At 37.5% G+C, this 18,219-nt stretch overlaps 1 protein-coding gene across 3 annotated transcripts in view; it reads right to left on the reverse strand.

The window, feature by feature from the left end:
• The window catches only part of GRIA3 (glutamate ionotropic receptor AMPA type subunit 3), a 460,874-nt gene that overhangs the window by 4,720 nt on the left and 437,935 nt on the right, over nt 1-18,219 (reverse strand). Inside the window, exons 14-15 of one of the 3 annotated variants that reach the window (XM_007524278.2) lie at nt 4,656-4,770; nt 1,869-2,116 (exon numbers count right to left, since the gene is read on the reverse strand). In XM_007524278.2, coding sequence (XP_007524340.1) covers nt 1,871-2,116; nt 4,656-4,770 — 361 coding nt within the window. In that variant the 3' untranslated portion in view covers nt 1,869-1,870. Of the gene's footprint in view, nt 1-1,857; nt 2,117-4,655; nt 4,771-18,219 lie in introns of all 3 variants that reach the window. The other 2 variants (XM_060182793.1, XM_007524279.2) reach the window with 2 other exon arrangements.

Consider the following 18,219-nt stretch of genomic DNA (forward strand, 5'->3'; position numbering starts at 1 on the left):
AACTTTTGGGATTACGGGGATCTGGAACTCTCAGTAGTTGGAAACCTGCCAAGGAATGCATGTTGGCTACACCTCCAGAAACACATCTTGTAAACAAGAGACTATTTGCTCTGTAGTGGGTGCTGAATATGGCACACGTTTTCCCACCATTAGCCTAAGAATTCTGACTTCACTCTCACCCACAGAAAACGAGATGACTGCTTGCTCTTTTAAGAATGTCCTTTCACAAACCAAGTTTTACCTTGACCATGTTTTTGCAAAAGATTTTCCCTTGAATCACTCTCTCTGAAGAATTACTGGTGCCATAAATTCCCTGGACTGACTCTGATAATTAGCATTAGAAGTAAAATCACAGGGTTCCTCTTGATCTCTCTGCCCATGAAGAGATCTTGACAGATCTGGGTCAACTCAGAGAATTGGAGACCTAACCACTAACAAATTAGAAGTTACTAGGAGACATTGTAGAACTTCTTGGGAAGTAAAAGATGAACAGAAGATTACTCTTCACATCACCAAACTGACTTAGGACTGCAGAGGAGTTTCTATTTTTGTCTCAGTCCGTTTTGTACCTCTTTCTGGAACCCTATAAGGTTTTTCCTTCTTGTTTGGAGATTTCATACATATTTAGAGGACAGATTTGTTTACAGAAGCTTTCTCCAGGTTTTATTTTCATTCCTGGGAAAGTCATTAAGATCCTAGCTAACTGTTCTAGAATCACACTGGCATCAGTGTTTATTAAGTTGGATATTGGTCTCAGTTACCTTGAGTTTTATTTCACAAAGTGCACCAACCAAGATGACAAAAGGGAAGTCATACACTTTGAGATAATTTTCTGTAGAGCTTCAGTATTCCTTGGACCAGCTGCATCAAGTTGACCTGAGAGCTTGTGAGAAATGTAGAATCTCACATACTACCCCAGACATGCTAAGTCAGAATATCCACTCTCAGAATTTTCTCAGGCTATTCACATGCATATCGACATTTGAGAAGTACTGTTCTGGGACTTTAACAGAGATTGAAGCTATGGTAGTTGGGAATTTGGGACACAGATGCTCAGATGTAATAGCTGAACCCTAATAATCTGGTTTCTAGAAGATTCTTTGTTTCTGGGAAATTTAAGAGTGATTTAATATACAAAGTAATATCAAGTGCAGAAGAACTGGGGCATTCTCCTCTTGATCCTTTATACTGTTATGCTGCTTCTGCTGACCTCAACTAACTCGACGCAAATGAGTGCCACTATGCCACATTATACTGCCACTGCCTTTTTTCTTTGGATTGTGTCCAGAAATGCCAAGCCTGAGATGTCACCTTCCAACTCCAATAATCTGCCACCAAGTTTAAGATTCTACTCTGATTCTATCCTGAACTCCCTGGGCAGACAACCTCACCAATGTGTCCTGGAACATCACCTCTCTAGAGCCCTACTCCACTAGGGAAAGATAGAAACAGGCTGAGGGTATGGCCAGCATAAAATACATAGAATTTCTATGATTTATAATGACATCTTGAAATAATATTTTGGATATATTTCATTAAATTTCATTTGTATTACCTCCTATAATGTGGCCACAAAACACTTAAAATTACATGTATGGTTCATGTATGTAGATTACAAGCATTTCTATCAAACAGTGTTGCTCTAGAGTATTTCTTTTCTTTTTGGGCCTGAGATCACAATTTAATTGCAACTATGCTATTAGAGAAACGCCACTACTCGACAAAAAAGCACAACCATTGTTTTCAGAGAATCAAATGGTTGCAAAAATAGACAAGACTTTAAACTATAAATCAAACTAAAACACAGAAAGGAAGATATTAACACAGAGAAATGTAAGGCTGATTAGTTTACTGGACCTTAACCGTACCCCTAGATCTTAACACTCTCTGTTCCATACACGTTGTAGCCTTCTCGGTATGTAGCATAATTTTGAGTGTTGGTGGCAGGAGCAGGCTTAAAATTTTGGCTGTTCTTTGTGAGTTTCATGCGTTTGGACTCTGCCCGTGACTTGTAACAGAATTCTATCAAAGCCACCATCATGGCCAGCCCCAGACCTCCGACAAGTATATAGAAAACACCTGCCACATTGCTCAGGCTCAAAGCGCTGGTCTTGTCCTAAGAGAAATGAATAATATGATTAGTTCTTGAGGGCAAGCAAAGGCAGTGGAATATTATAATACATTACAACAACACAGGATAGTTCTAAGTTATAAAATCACTAAACATTGAGGTAAGTGTTATGATTCAACTCTGGCAACTGGCTGTTATTTCACTATGGCCAGTAAGAGGATAGATTGTGCTTCTGTTGACAATTGTGTTCCTCACCTAAACATTCTTTTATTTAGATTCATCTAGTATCTTGATATGATATCCACAGCTAATAACATTTGGCTATGGGAGAAAAAGTGCAAACACAAGCACAATTTATTCCTCCACTAGCCTTGATAAACATCATTTGCCAGAGCTGAGCTGTGGCATAGCTCTGTAAGTGTATCATTCTTTTCATTGGGAACTTGAAGCACTCTTTCCCCCTCTCTACCCCGCAACACCTCTTTCTCCCTTGTTGTCCCTGCAACTAATTAGTTAACAACTAGTCTGTAAGATACTAAGTGTGTATGTTATAGGTTCCTACTATTCTTATCTGGGGACTTATTTCACAAAGATTTTTTTAAATGATTAATCTCCCCTTTCCCCCAATGGTTGAGAAATTGCTCCTTTGGGGACTGGTTGCTAAGTTCTCCTTCTCAGGGCATCAAGTCTTTGTGTTGTTGGAACAAGGACACAACAGAAAGAATTGACTTCTTTTCATCTTCCTTAGAGTTAAGGAAACTGTCAGGAGGACCCATTGGGTCCTGAATTAGCTCCATACAAATCAAGTGTTTCCAGGAGTCTGATGATTGAAAAAAGAAAAGTCCAGCTCGTTTTTTGGCATTTACTCTAGGAAATTCAGAGAATGATCATATACATATATATCCTCTTTTAATTTAAAATGAGGGAAAATTGAGGAAGCTGGTCAGTGACTTTCAGGTCAAACTTGAAAATCTAACTAAACTATCTGGTTATATGAAAAGGCTATATTCAGTGCTGAATAATGGAAAGAAAAATACTGGTGCCTTGAGCCCTACCTTGAGGTAGGACACACCAAGAGCCAGGAGCCTTTCTTGGTAATAAAATAAAATAAAATAGCATTTTGTAGTATTTTTAGAGGGAATGTAACCATTTTGCTGCGGAATATAGTTGAATGGAATACCCAAATTGTTATGTTGGTGAGTTGAATATATCGATTCAAATGCTTCTACAATGAGCAGATGATGGCTATTACCAACAATGCTTCATAGTTATGATATCATTTAAATAATTAAATGTGAAGGTGATATGGCCATGTCCTGATTCTATTTCCTTAAGAGCCAGTACTGTACTTATTTTAATAAAAGGCCAATTGTAATTGAATCTTATGGTTGTGGAGAGAAGGATGGGCTTGTTTCATGTGTACAGCAACCTTGAAAGTACTCATTTTTCTAGGATAAATGATAATTGTCTAGAAAAGTTATAAGAATTTCTGTGACCTAAACAGTAGACCATTTTCATAAGGAAGCCAGTGAAGTTATCTGTGATGTTCCATAGTCCATTAGGAAATGGACCAAATTCTGGTAACCCTCCCATAACCATTAGATTTTTCTATGTATGTGGTATTTGATTAGGGGAAAATGTCTTTTGACAAACCCACATAAACTAGAGCAACAATGGCTGTTGCAAATTCCATGTATTCAAACTTCATAGAATTCCCTGTTGGGGAATATAGAAAACCAGTAGCAAAATGGTTCACTGCACAGGGAAAATGAGTGGCATTTCATGAAATGAATTAACTGATACCACAATATTAGTTCAAAAAAAGGAAAGGCAAAAAATTGAAACTAAAAAGAACTTTCTCAGGGGAGCAAAGGGGGCCAGGAAGGAGGCGGGAAGAGTGTTTCATGCTTATCAATGTGGTGTTTTCCTGACAATGTATACCTTCAAGGAACATGCGACTAAGCTTTTTAAAGTATTACGTACAGAGATTCAAATGACACCTTTGGATGAGAAGTGTGACAGACTTAATGAGATTTCAGATCAAATAGAAGCTGAACTCAATCGACAGTAGCTGGGAAGATGCTAATTATGCTTACAGAAACCAGTCTTTGTTATTCAGTTCTTTGACTGTTTTCAGATGGGATAGACATAACATATTAATAGCCAAAGGTATTGATAACTATAAAGTCTCTGACACCGTGAAAGGTTAAGAAAAGTACTGTCACAACTGGATCTTTTTTCTTTCTCTCTCTCTCCCTCTCTCTTTTTGTTATTATATTTTCTCTTTGAGCTTTCGAAATGTGAAATACAGTAAAACCCCCTTATAACACAGCTCATTCTTTTACAGCTTTGGCAATGCAGTAAATCAGATTGAGTTCTCTAATCTTAGCTACAGCTCTGTAGAGTCAATGATTGAGGCCTCTAAAGCTGGTGTTTGCCTTGCTCCTTTAATGCTGGTGTTATAAAGGGGTCCCACTGTGTTAGGGAGTGTGTTTTGGGAAGGAAAGCCGTTTCAGGGTAGAAAATAAAACAGTGGTTCAAAATGTGATTGCTAATCAGTACAAAAAGACCTTCAGCGACTGACCTTACTCCCGGAGTCCTTGGCTCCACATTCCCCCTTATCGTACCACCATTTGTTTTTCAGCTTGTCTAAGATGCCTTGTTCACTGAGTTTCAATACTGCAAGGTTTACAGGCGTTCTTCACGTGGGAAATAACATAAATAACATTATATTATGTTATTTTATGTTATTCAAGCTTCAAACTACTTTAAAACTATAGAAAGCGATAAAGCAGGGGGCCCTGGCCACAGAGTAATTTTAGACACTGCAGGCAACCTGAGCATTACCTTATAAAAAGTTAACACTACAGCAACACTATATTTACCAGGGCCTGCCCATATCGCTTTGAGTAATCGGCACACACTGTTAAATAATGAGGATAGAAAAAAGGCACTCCTCAGATAGGTGGTGTGTGGTGAGGAGGGTCTCCCCCTCAAATGATAATCATTAGCGGCAGCTTGTTGTATGCTTTATAGCGGAGATGTGTTAGGTTTGATCTAACTGGGTGTCTTGTTGCACTTCCAGACAGAAAGCAAGTTTTGTGGAGGAGTGGGGATGGGGAAAGGGCCAAAAGGGCAAGTGTTTCCATACTGTGAAATGAGACATAAAGGATGAATCCAAATGGAGGAGAAAATAGGAGTATGTGAATTAAATTCCTTTGATTTTCTGTCCTTTATTACACAGATCTATTGCCAAGCTGAAAATGATCTCTTAGATCCATACTACTACATACACGTCTTCATCTCACACACACTGAATTCTTATGAATACACTGGTCTTAGTATTAAAACAGTAACATGAACCTCTGGGCTATAAGAGGAATACTTTCAACCATTGGAGAACTGCCCAATAGATTTTTTTTTCAAACTACCAACTAGTTGTTTTTCTTATGTGGATATATAGTCATCTCAGAGCACCAGAGGATAAACCATAGTATTTTAAAAAAGGGATTACTAGTTGACTCCAGTACTGTGTGGGTAGAACTGAAGAGAGATACTTTAGACAGACTGTTTTTGTAAAATAAGGCTTCTTCAATTGAGGGGATAATATATCCTCAGGAGGACAGGCTACAACTAGTCGTCTGCTTCTTAAAGCATGAGTGCAAAAACATGGGAAATCCTATTTACTCTAGGTTAAAGATTTTTACTCTCAGAAATTCCTTCAAATGTAGCATGGGAATAATGACCCTTACTTTGTTTTAGCTTTAGAACTAATGAATCTTAAATGAAACATATCTAACAGCTTTGGGTGAGAAATCTTTCTATAGAGGGTGTGGCGTAATTCCGTTATGAAGCAATCAACTACTTTGCTCATATTTATGTGAACAATATCACCAACACCTGTGCATATTACTTGGAATGCCACTGATTTACAAGGAAGAAAGCAGACATGTATATTTAAATAGGAACATGCCATACAACTTCTTAGATTTTGAATAGGTCGGACCTGTCCAAATATCCAGTTATTTGACAAGTCTTTTTATAGGCACAAAGATCTGACCTCGATCAGACCAAATTACTATTTAGGTATTCTGAGAAATAAGTCATCATTAAAAACTAATAATTGCAATTTCCAAACACTTGAGATCTGAAAAACCATAAACTTTTAGTGTCAGGGAGGTGACATTTTCATGGTAAGTGCCAGGTTTGGATGTCAGAATGTGTCTCACCAGGAAACTGAGGTCATTTTGTATTTTATTTTTTAAACTAAGTTCTTTTATTATTATTCTTTATTGTAAGAGCACTGAAAAGTTCTAGTTTATGGTGGTGCAGGGGACTGAACCTGAGACTTCATGGCCTGAGGCATATTCTCTCCCATGCCCTATTTTGTGTTTTATACAGGTTCCCTTGAACAATGTTCCCGGATCTTATGATTCTCAAATACTACCCAGAGCTGGTTGGAATGCAGTTTCAAAATACTGCTGTGAAGCTTTGAACCTCTTTAAGGTAGCCCTCATTGTGAAAGTTAAGTCTTAGATTTTTAAAGGACAAACAGATCACATAGGACCTTGAGACTATTATTGGAACTGCATGTTATCTATTCCCCAATATCTGGCCTACTTCTCTATAATGTTTTGCTTCTGCCCTGTCACCTCTCCCATGATGCTATGTATGCACTAAGCAAAGCACTGTCAGTTAACTCAGATTTCAGGGAAGATATATCCAATGGCATATGGGGAACTGGCTCTATCAGAACTACAGGAAAATATACAAAGCATTTCTTCCTTCTTTTCTGTATTTCCTCTTTTCTTACTGCAAAGGGTCCAGTGTCCTCACCTGCACTTTGGCTAAGCAGTTAACCAAGCCCTGTCCTGTCATTGGATTTCTTTAGGACAGCTACTCTTACTAGACAACAGGAACAGAGCAGTCTGATTAAAGGCAGTCACACTAATGTCCAACTAGAGAATGCTAGAGAATGTTCCCTTAGAGTCTGGCTTTTAAAGAAATAATATCAACCCTTAAGTGGGCTGGGTTGAGAAAAGTGTGACATATTAGTTTAGCGCAGTAGTTCCCATCTCTAAACCCTTTCTGTCAGAATCTTTGAGGGCATAACTCTTTTTACAATAAGATCAAGATGTTCCTTAACCTTCTTACTCTTCTTTTAAATTTTTTAATTATCTTTATTTATTGGATAGAGACAGCCAGAAATCGAGAGGGTAGTGGAGATAGAGAGGGAAAGAGGAAGAGAGATACCTGCAGCCCTGCTTCACCACTTGCAGAGCTTTCCTTCTGCAGGTGGGGACCGGAGGCTCACACACAGGCCCTTGAGCAGTGTAACATGTGCACTCAACCAGGTGCGCCACCACCCAGTCCCTAACTTTCTTAATCTTTTAAAAATATTTTATTTACTTTGATTTAATGAGAGAGATACAGAGAGAAAGGCCCAGACACACCAGACCACTGCTTAGCTCTGGCTTATGGTGGTGCTGGAGATTGAACCTAAAACCTCAGAGCCTCAGGCATAAAAGGCTTTTTCATAACCATTATGCTATGTCCCCAGGACCAACCTTCTTACTCTTATTACCACATGACATATAGCGAAATTTCCTGGATAATGTGTGATGTAGTATTACAATAGATTAAATAAAGAAGCAGTAATAAGAATCCTATTATCCTCTATTTAAGACAGGTATTAAAGAGATTTATAGAAACAGAGCAAAGTCATTCTCTACTCATTTTTTCTTTTCTTGCTTTGGGAAAGTTATTTTTCATAAAATTATGCTAATTATATTAACATATTTAGTTTATATTTTTAAAAATATATTTAATTTTTTAAATTATCTTTATTTACTTGATAGAGACAGCCAAAAATTGAGAAGAGGACAGATATAGAGAGACAGAGAGACACCTACAGCTCTGTTTCATGACAGTAAAGCTTTCCACTTACAGGTGGGGATCATGGGTTTGAACTTGAGTCTTTGCACATTGTAACATGTTCACTTAACCAGGTGTGCCACCACTTGGCCCTGGGTTTATGATTTTTAAAATGAATGTATTCTTTAAAAATTTCCATCTTAACTTCTGATATAGTAAATAGACACAACATGAACAAACACATTAATTTAGTGGCCCCATATAAATTTGAATTGTATTTGTAAATGGTTCCTGGAATAAGAAAGTTTGACAAGTGCCAATTTTTCCTGTTCCTGGGCTTATTATTGTCTGCCATCAGCCACACTTGCCAGAATCAGCAGTTTAGAATAACACTTCTGAATACATAGTATATTTCTGGCTTAGGCCTCCCAGTGACTTCTACAGAATGCTTAGTGCTGCTCTCTATTTGCATGGTTCCCATATTTACCAGGCTTTTTTACTTGGGAGTCATTTTGTCCTCCAAGGGACATTAGTCAGTGGCTACACTGATTTTTCATAGTCACAACTGAGTTGGAAGGGAATGCTACAGGCATCTAGTGAGTTAAGGCCAGGGATATTTCTGTATACCCTGCCATGCACAGGACAGACCCTATTCTCTCTGAATCCCAATATCAGTAGTGTGAAAGATGTTAAATTCTCTCTTAGAGCATCCAGACTTTATCTGAGATGCCTCAGGACTTCAGGGAAATGATATGCTCCTAGAAGTATAGTATTAGATTGGGAAAAAATATCACAAGGCCTATGAAATACGGCAGTGAACCAATGTGCATTTGAGTACTTCTAAATATAAAAAAAGAAGGAAAAAAGACAACATTTCAGGCAGCAACATAGCCAAGGAGCATAAAAGGTGTAATCAGAAGTCAAGGATAATACCACTTAACAAAGCTAGGATAGCTGCCAAGAAAAGAAAGTACTTTAAAGGTCAAGTCTCTGAGAATTGCGTGTTGCTGCAGGTTGGAATAAATTCCCAAGATGCATAAAAACTTTTATCCACATATTTTTCTGTCTGACTACTTTACTGGTTGTATTGCATAATCCAACTCAAATCAATCAAATTCATTGCTCTTTCCCTGAACTCAGAATGCGCGCACACACACAGAGACACACACACAGAGATACACACACACAGATACACACACACACACACACACACACACAAACACACACACACACAAACACACACACACACACACACACATACACACACACACACACACACACACACACACACACACTGGTATTTTAAAGGAAGTGAGATTAGGTGAGCCTTTGGTCATTTGAAGTGTTACTTTACCCATAATGCCTCTTTTGCTCCCCACTCTAATATTTTTCCCTCTTTTCCATCTTCTGTCTTGCCTTATTATTTATGTCCATATCTAGGCATTTCTTTTTTTTAGATTTTTTTGGTATTATCTTTATTTACTTATTTATTGAATAGAGACAGCCAGAAATCAAGAGGGGAGGGGGTGATGGAGAGGGAGAGAGACAGACACCTGCAACACTGCTTCACCACTTGCAAAACGTCCCCCCTGAAGGTGGAGACTGCAGGCTTGAACGTGGATCCTGGCACATTGTATGTAACATGTGCGCTCAATCAAGTGCACCACCACCCAGTCCCCATGTCTAGACATTTTCTTCTAGACAGTGTGCTTCGTGATGGTATGGACAAGCACTCAATGTATTTTTAGTCCAGTTTATGATAGTGGTCCCCATATACACTTGTTGGATAGAACTCTTTTAGTGTTTTGTTTTTCACTATAACACTTCACATAATTATTACTATTGGCCAAGTTTAACAATCATGCCAAGAAGATATATTAATGGGCTCTACTTAATAAGTAAAGAAATTAAAAATCAGAGAGATAGATTATATAATCTGCTTAGGCCCAAAGCAAAATTATGGGCCAAGCTAGAAGGCAAATTATGAACACTATATATACAACACTGTGTTATCCACACACAAAAGTGTAGTAGCCCTTCCTATTTGATTTTTCCAGTTTGGATGTTCATAATGACTTTTTTCTTTAGGGACCACTGTAGCCCAAGTAGCTATCAAGCTAGCAAAGGGCATGTCTTGCAGCTGGGGCCTTTTACTATGGTGGAGCAACACATCTCCAGGGGAACTTTTCAGACCAATTACTGCAGGCCCTTAACTGGTACCTGAGAGAGTTATAAGTCAGAAATATTTATTGTACTCACCTCAGTAGAGAACAGAAAGAATTAAACAAAGTAGGTCAAGCTTCTATTGTGGAAACTAGGCATCCTTCCCTCTGAAGTTCTGGCTATCAACTTTGAGAGTAGAGCCCTCTTACAAAAATAACTGGAGTAAGAAGTTGTGAGGGAGACTGGGAGAACTCTGTGATGATAATCTCTGGGGGTTCTGGGAAGGTCTCTTTTCTCCAAAATATTTCCCTCATGGTGCCTGTAATTCTTTCATGAAAATGTCATACTTAAGTCATATGGAGAGGGTATGAGCAAATGTGAACTTGAGAGTTATTTAATACTATGTGAAGGCTGTGCTGACATGTGGGAGGATGAAGGTTTTTATGTATGAGGAACAGTCATGGAGTGGCATCTTCTAAAAAAAAAAACTGCAGTAATGTAACTCATAATGCCTTGACAATGAATTCTATTTTTGAAGAAAACATTTCTGCTTATCTCTGCCATCTACACCTGGCAATAGTTCAGTTATAAAAGACTGCTCATCATGCCCAGGCATCTGGCCCCTGGTGGTGATTGCCTAGGTTCCCAGGTCATTCCTGGAAGGCACTAGACAGCCATTTCGGAGTTCAGTGTTATTTTAGCAGTGGTCAAAGTTACATATAGCAACAATTTTAGGTTAACAAAGTCATATTTTTCATATCAGAACTTTTAAATAGCAATGTGACTAAAATTTTTAATGCATTTCAATAGAACTCTCCAATATAATTTTTGAATTCAGAATATACCAAAAATTAGTGACTAGGGTCAATGTGGACTCTTTGTTATGAAGAGAGAATGATATAAAAATATTCAGTCTCCTCATAGTGGATAAGAAGAAAAAACGAGCTTTGTGAATTAATGACCAAGTTGATACCTTCAAGTAGTGATCTTGGAAGGTCTAAGAGAATTTGTACTATGGAAATGGCTCTGGGCCTGAAAATATAGGAACCCAGGGTATAATACGATTTATCTACCTAAGAGACTGTAGGATATATTCCACTCTACATAGCTTCACTGCTTCTTTCTGAGCAGGGACACCTAAAGAGCAAATGTCTGGTTAATTAATGATGCCAGAAAATCTCCAGTAGTGCCCTTAGGAAAGTTAGATGTATGTGTAAATACCTAGGTTATGGAGAAGGACAAGGAAATCACAGAGAAGTAAAAGAAATATATGAGCAAAGGTGGTATATTTGCATACTTCATTAGAAACCTGCTCTTACAACACAATATGTGGATGATGAAAATAGAAGCTTATCACAACCATTCCAGAAGCTCCCCTCTACCCCTTTTACTCCCAGTCCCTATTCAAACCTCAGTCCAAGTTATACTCTAAGTTACTAACATTTGACTCTTAGTACCTAGTGGATTTTTGAAACACCTTTTCTGAATTATCTTTGGTCTACTAGAGGGAAGACAGCCATCCTCTTGCTCAATTTTAAATATCATATTTTTTCCCATTGAAGGATTGTTGTTTTAGAAGACTGGTGTTGTCACAAAGCTAGAGTGTTACACCTTCACCAGATTTCTGGCTTCTTAACTGAAGACATTTCAGGTTTTCATGGTGACAAGTCATCTTTTAACATTCATCATTTACTTTCCTAGCCTTTCCTGTAAAACTTCTAGCATCACTTGAGAAGTGATGCCCAGGTGAATCTGGTTTTATTCTATTGAAGCTATTTGATGACCACACAAAATAAGTTTTTTTTCTGAATGAAAGGGCTTACTGTAAGGTCTTGTGTATATATATATTTCTGTATGTTACTTTGGAATATGTGTAGTGAAAGGAATTATTATCTATACAGTAGCCACTGGAGGCTGGGACATTCCAAAATATGCCTTGGCAACATTAGCATCTGAAGTCCTTAAAAATCTTTATCTATTTCTTATGAGAGGTTTCTAGAAGCAGAGATTTAGAAAAATGAGGGCTTAAGTTATTCTAATCCTTCTACGCTTATCAGTCTGAGATTTCTCCATAACCTGGGAGCATGCACATAGTACAGCTGGCATTACTGGACTCTGGCCATGTAAGCAGCCCTCATTGCACAGGGGTGGGTGTTCAGAGTTATGATTTGCAGAGTTATGTAGTGCTTAGCTGCTGGAAGCACCCTCTGAGAGAATATTTATATCTATATAGTTCACAAATGTAGCTCAAACCTATTTAACTCCTTGCTAATGAGATCATAATTTAATATAAGTGCAAAGAGCAAATTCAACAATGCATGCATATAACATTAGGAATTGCAACTCTGAGTCATTTTGTTAAGGGCCTAACAAAGCTAGTGACTGAAGTCTGCTGAGGAGTATCTGTGCTAAAGAAGCAAGCTTAGAAATCACCTATAGATATGTGGGGAAAGCCAATACTATTCCAAATGATAACCACTCAAGTTCATAGTGACAGACCCCTCTGTTCCATGGGTTGTGAATTTCATGGATGGGTTTCTGCCAAACTGGGCTTTTGCCCAACCTTCCTCTCTGGAGCGAGAATCCAAAACCATTATTGGTTGTGGATGGTCTCACATGATCCAATTTGTCTGGAAAAACTTGTCATTCAATTTGTCCTTGATAGAGAAAAGGGGCTAAGGGAAAATACTAAGTTCCCAAAGAAGTGCATTTTGGTTGGAATTTTGACCAAAAACTCTTTTCCAAATAAAAATTGAAACAATTAAATTTTAAGGTCTACTAAAAACTTATACTATCAAATTTGATTGGGCTACATTATGTGAAGTGTGTTTCCTTTAGCTTATCCCAATGGCACCAGAAAAGAGAGACAGACTGAGAAAACATACAGAAATGAAATGGATTTTTAGCAGAAATGCATATAACAAGCATTTATGAAAACATCTATTTCATTCCTCTGGTTCTAGACAACATATTAACTAAGAATTTAATCATATGGGTGATATAGTTCTCTATCCCCACCCCAATATATCTCCCTTGATCATTCCTATAGAAAAATAATTAGTATTAGCCTAAATCTCAACAGGTTGCAACAAATGGGGTCTATATATCAGATATGAGACCTGACTGCTAATTCTCATTCTGGAACACTTACTACTTTCTTCTAGCATACATTCTATCATTCGCCATATCCACATTTTCAGCACTGAAAACACAGCACACCAACAGAATCTCTCTTACACATATGAAGTATAATACTGTCCTAGGTCTATATTGTGAAGATATTTGCTTCAAGGCTAGGTGAAATTGTTTTCAGGTGAATCTAGCACTTGGACCACACTTTTGCTACCTGTGGCCAATGGAAATTTACCTCATGTGCCAAGGGCCAAATGCTATACCGCTCTCTTGAAAGTCAAAAGAGAATATATTTCAGTTTCTTTCTATGAAATGAATCTGCCTCCACCCTGCTCCACCAACCTCAACTCCCACCCTCAAAGAGTATTTTTCAGTTATTTCAAGTCTTTCATGGTCCTCTTCCATAGCTTTTCAGAGAGTTTGGTTTTATAGCCTTCTCTCCAAATGAAAGGAAACCAAATGATTTGGACTTAGAAGAGCAGAAAAAAACATACATCATTTCACTCTGTTACTGTAACGTTGTCTTTCCTCTTGCCAATTGTATAAATAGCATTCTTACCTTCAGGCTTTCACTCCTGTTGCTTTCAGTAGCTCTGGTGTTGGATATTTGGTCATTATTTGTCAATAAGGAACATATTCAAGTTATCAGGATAACACCAAAGGCAAATAATCATGTCCTAATCATAGAAAGCATGTTAAGGCCATGTAGTCAATTAAACATTTTTTAGGGTTAATTTAAAAAATGTTTTCTTTCTTTATCACATTTTTTTCGGTGGTAGATTTTACACTTCAATACCATTTGGCAAAATCAATGGTTTTGACAGTCACTGGACTGATTCGGTTGTTAAGGCAAATGTCCCTTGCTTGAAGCAGCCACTTGAGAGAAACTGAGGATTTGCTCTTGGGAGAAGACCTGAATAAGCTCAAGGAGCAAATTTAGTCACTACCAGGAAAGAAATCTTTCTGGTTCTTCATACTTCCAGGAGGCAGCACCAGCATAGAGACATGCAAATCAACGAAGAGCATAAAATACTCACCCTACTCTTGGATCCCAAACCAGTGTCCATGATTCACAGGAACTTCTTCTAAGACCCGGGAAGTGCCATCGATCTGTAATGATTCTTGCCTACACACATAACAGTGTCAATAAAGAGTCATTGGGATCCACTTTTAACCTTGGGTATCCAAAATGTCTACCTTTAGAGAGCTCCTGCAAATAAAAGGTCCGTCTTGTTGTAGGTAAAAGGCAGATGCAGATTCGTATCCATTACTCAAGGCCCAAGAAAGTCAAAGAGTTCTGGGTGTGGAAGAGAAGTGGTTAAGAGATGATGGCATAGAAGAGGAGAATTGTAGACATACATGGAAGAAGAAGAAATACACACAAAGCTGAGGATCTCATTTATGCATGTGGGAAACACAGTACCACCTCATTTATATATGTACCACCAAATAGGAAGCTGAGGACATTTGGAAATGAATTGTCCTAAAGTAACCTTCCATTATCTTTGTTTACTTGTTAAGCAAGTGTGTTGAATTAAAAAATAATTTCTAGTGGCAGGGAGGAAAAACATGTTTAAATTTCTTAAGAGAACAAATTCTTTTTATGTACTTTTAAAGCACTCTAATGAAAGGACCCATAGCTAGCTGCAAGCAATTTTTTGAATTTATTAAAATAAGTTCTCCAGTGCTAGCTATTTCCTAGCATCATATTGGCTAGTTTATTCTAGTTTATCTATATATTTGAAGATAATAAAATTGAAGTTTTCCCTCTTCCTACTCTACAAATTATAATGATAATATAGCCATGCACTTAATTGAACTAAATACAAGTTCTATAGTAATTTCTTCCCTGTTTGTCTTACAAGACAAGTTTCTACTGCATTCAGTGGGGTCAGGATAGTTTCACTTACATCTTCTTTTCCAATGTTACCCAAAGCACACAAGGTGTGCCAATTTTCAACTTGGAAAATAGGGACATTGGAACTCTAAATTCCTGGATAGAACTAAGCTGTGGCAACTCCAGGGTGAAGCAGGTAGGGTTTATAATATGTTTCCACATCTCAGTTACAAATAGTTTCACTGGTCAGATTTCTCTAGTAAGGTAAAGGGCACTCAATGAAGATATACTGATGCCTTTCACCCAAAATTAAGGGAATGAAGGGTGCCAGGGATGGCAGAAGGGATCAGAAACATTTTGAAAGTTGAGGTGGCAAGCAGCTGTGGAGGGAGACTGATGAGCATATGTGATAATTCAGCAGCTAAGTCCCCACCCTGCTGTAATTTATAACAATAGATTCTCACTGGCTTTGTCAAAACCTCTAGTCATCTGGGTTTACCTTTGAAACAACCTACTAGCTCTTAATTACGCCATTTGCACATACATTGTACTAAAAAAATCACTAATACATAAAGATGGGTTGCAGGTTAAAAACTCCCAAACTGCAGCTCTAATTTCCATGATTCTTGCCTGTATAATTGTAGCCCATCAAGGAAAGATATGTTTAGGTTCTATTAGTTCGTGTTTAGGAAATTAGTAAAATACAAGCAATCTTTTATTAAAAAGCTAGCCTGTAGGTCTGGTTCATTCAGGGGCCGACTCAGTGACTGACCTTGCCTTAATTCTTTGTATTCAGAACTTAAGAATAAATCTATATTTCATTAGTTTAAGCATGTGCACATTTTAAACAGCCTGAAAAGTTCCTGGTTCCTTCCATAGAAGAGAAGAACAGGTTTAGAATGTGTACGGTATTATTCCCAAGGGGGAAAAGTCAACAATTTAACACAATTGCTCATTTATCATTATTTAAAGGTCACAGAAAAGAGATAGATAAGTACTAGAGGTTTTTCTCCCTTTCCTGGTTTCAGAGATAATAGGTGTAGAAGTGTTTTTGAAAAAGTAAAAGCACTCCTAAATGTCAGGCTTTCTGATTATTGTCATTTTTGGTAATCAGTACTGAGGACTGGAATGACTTGAATATGCCACTTGGCTTGTAACTAAGGTAGTTGAGAATGAACCTGATTTTTATGGAAATATAGCACATGCAATCAGATTCACATTGCTCATTGGACGGGGAGATGCTCTAAATTGCTGTCTGCAATATTATCACAAGAGGTGACCCTGAAAGTCAGCAGAGATTTGTGACAGCATTAGCTGTATGACCTTCTCAAAGTCACCATCATCTCTGGGTTTCACTTTCTTTATGAAATGATTATATATGCAATAGTCAATTGTTATGCTGACTGGGAACAGGATACAGTAAGGAAGTATAATTCTCAGGCCATTTTACTAATACAGTTAAACCTCACTGATTTGGACTAACACAGGGGGAGGACTGTCTGAATTAGAGTCCTGAATTATAAAATAGGTTTGGAGAATGACAGTTTTATTACTTTAAGTCTATTTTGTAATTCAAACTCACTATAAAACATTGCCTTAGTGGAGGTCCTCATGAGAACTACTTTAGCAGATAGATTTGCAATGAATATGATCATATTTAATAAATGCTTCCAGGATTTGAAAAAGGTTTGTTCTCTTAAGGAAAATTTCAATTGACAATGTAATATAAACTCTTCATTTGCTTAACTAACCTCTCTTGGCTCTATCCCTGATAAAGTTAGACTATAGACTGCTTCCTGTCCAGTTTATCATAAATCATAAATTATAGGGCTTCAGATTAATGAGGTCTCACTGCCTTTTCTATTTTCTTCTTCATTGATTTGTTTTTGTCATTACCACTAAGTAGCGGTAAAACAGATTCAAGTTCATCTCTTGCCCCTTCTCTTGCTCACTCTCAGAAAACAGGAGATAGCAAGAAGGAAGAAAAATAAAGGCAAGCTTCTTGGTAGTCCAGAAACTGAATAAACTGTTGTTGGTTATACAGCACTGATCATACTACTATCCGTAGTTGAGAAAAGGTTTCAAAAGGTTGACTGTAAAAATGATTTTGATGCCTGGCAGGTTAGCATTCTAATCAAAGAAGCTGGGGAAACATGTAGGATCTACTGAAATATTTTTCTATTCCACATAAAAAATCAGATTATCTGGAAATCATGGTCTGTTAATAAAGTTACTTGGTAAATTTTCAGCAGTGTCAGCTGAGGGTTAAAAAGTTTGAGTAATGATTGTATGAACAAATAATGGGTCTAAAATTGTAAGGGGGTTATTTTTGATACCAAAATATCTGGGTGAAAGTAAAAAATGCAATTTAACATGTGCAAGCTTTTTTTTTTTTGCTTATATAAGATCAAATGTTGGATTATTTGAAAACTTCTGGGCACTTGACATCATGTGGGTGTTTTAAAGCCATCTTGATACAGTCCATGGCTTCTTTTTTAACCATGCTGAGTATAAAGGATGAATTTGTGAGAGTAATGTATCCAGTCCAGCTCAGTTTTTATTCTGCAACTGACTTGAGTGATATAATTAGGTTCTCTGTGGCCTGCTAATAGCATGAAAAAAAAAAAGACCAGGAAGAAGGTGCTAAATACTCTAGGCATAAGGTGAGTAATTGTAAAAGTCAAATGAGTCAAAAGCTTGACTAAACTGTCAATGTCTTAGTTTCACTGGTGGGAAAGGAAGTTATGCTTTTTGACACACGGTAAAATCTTGATTAATTGGAATCCATAAGGGATGAATGGTATTTTCAGTAAGAATGCTCATTTTGTTTCATTCTTCACTAACTTTTTTTTTTTTCCAAAATACTTGTATCCGCTTTCTTGCCTCGGGGAAGCAGCCGCTAATGTCTGAGGGTCAATCCAGGTGGAGAGAAGATATAGGAGACAGAGTTGAATGTCACCTAACCTCAGGTCATCTCTTGGCAAGTGATTAAAAAAAATCCTTGAAGTCTTCTTTTTTGAAACTATTGGTGCTTTCTCACCAATGTGGGAAACTGAGAGGGGGAAATTCAGTTAGTTGGGGGTACTTGTTAGGTGAGTTCTGGTTAATAAAGGTTTTTACAATAAAACATTTTCATGTGTCT

This window comes from Erinaceus europaeus, chromosome X (genome assembly GCF_950295315.1).
Source record: "Erinaceus europaeus chromosome X, mEriEur2.1, whole genome shotgun sequence".
NCBI classification, from domain to species: Eukaryota; Metazoa; Chordata; class Mammalia; order Eulipotyphla; family Erinaceidae; genus Erinaceus; species Erinaceus europaeus.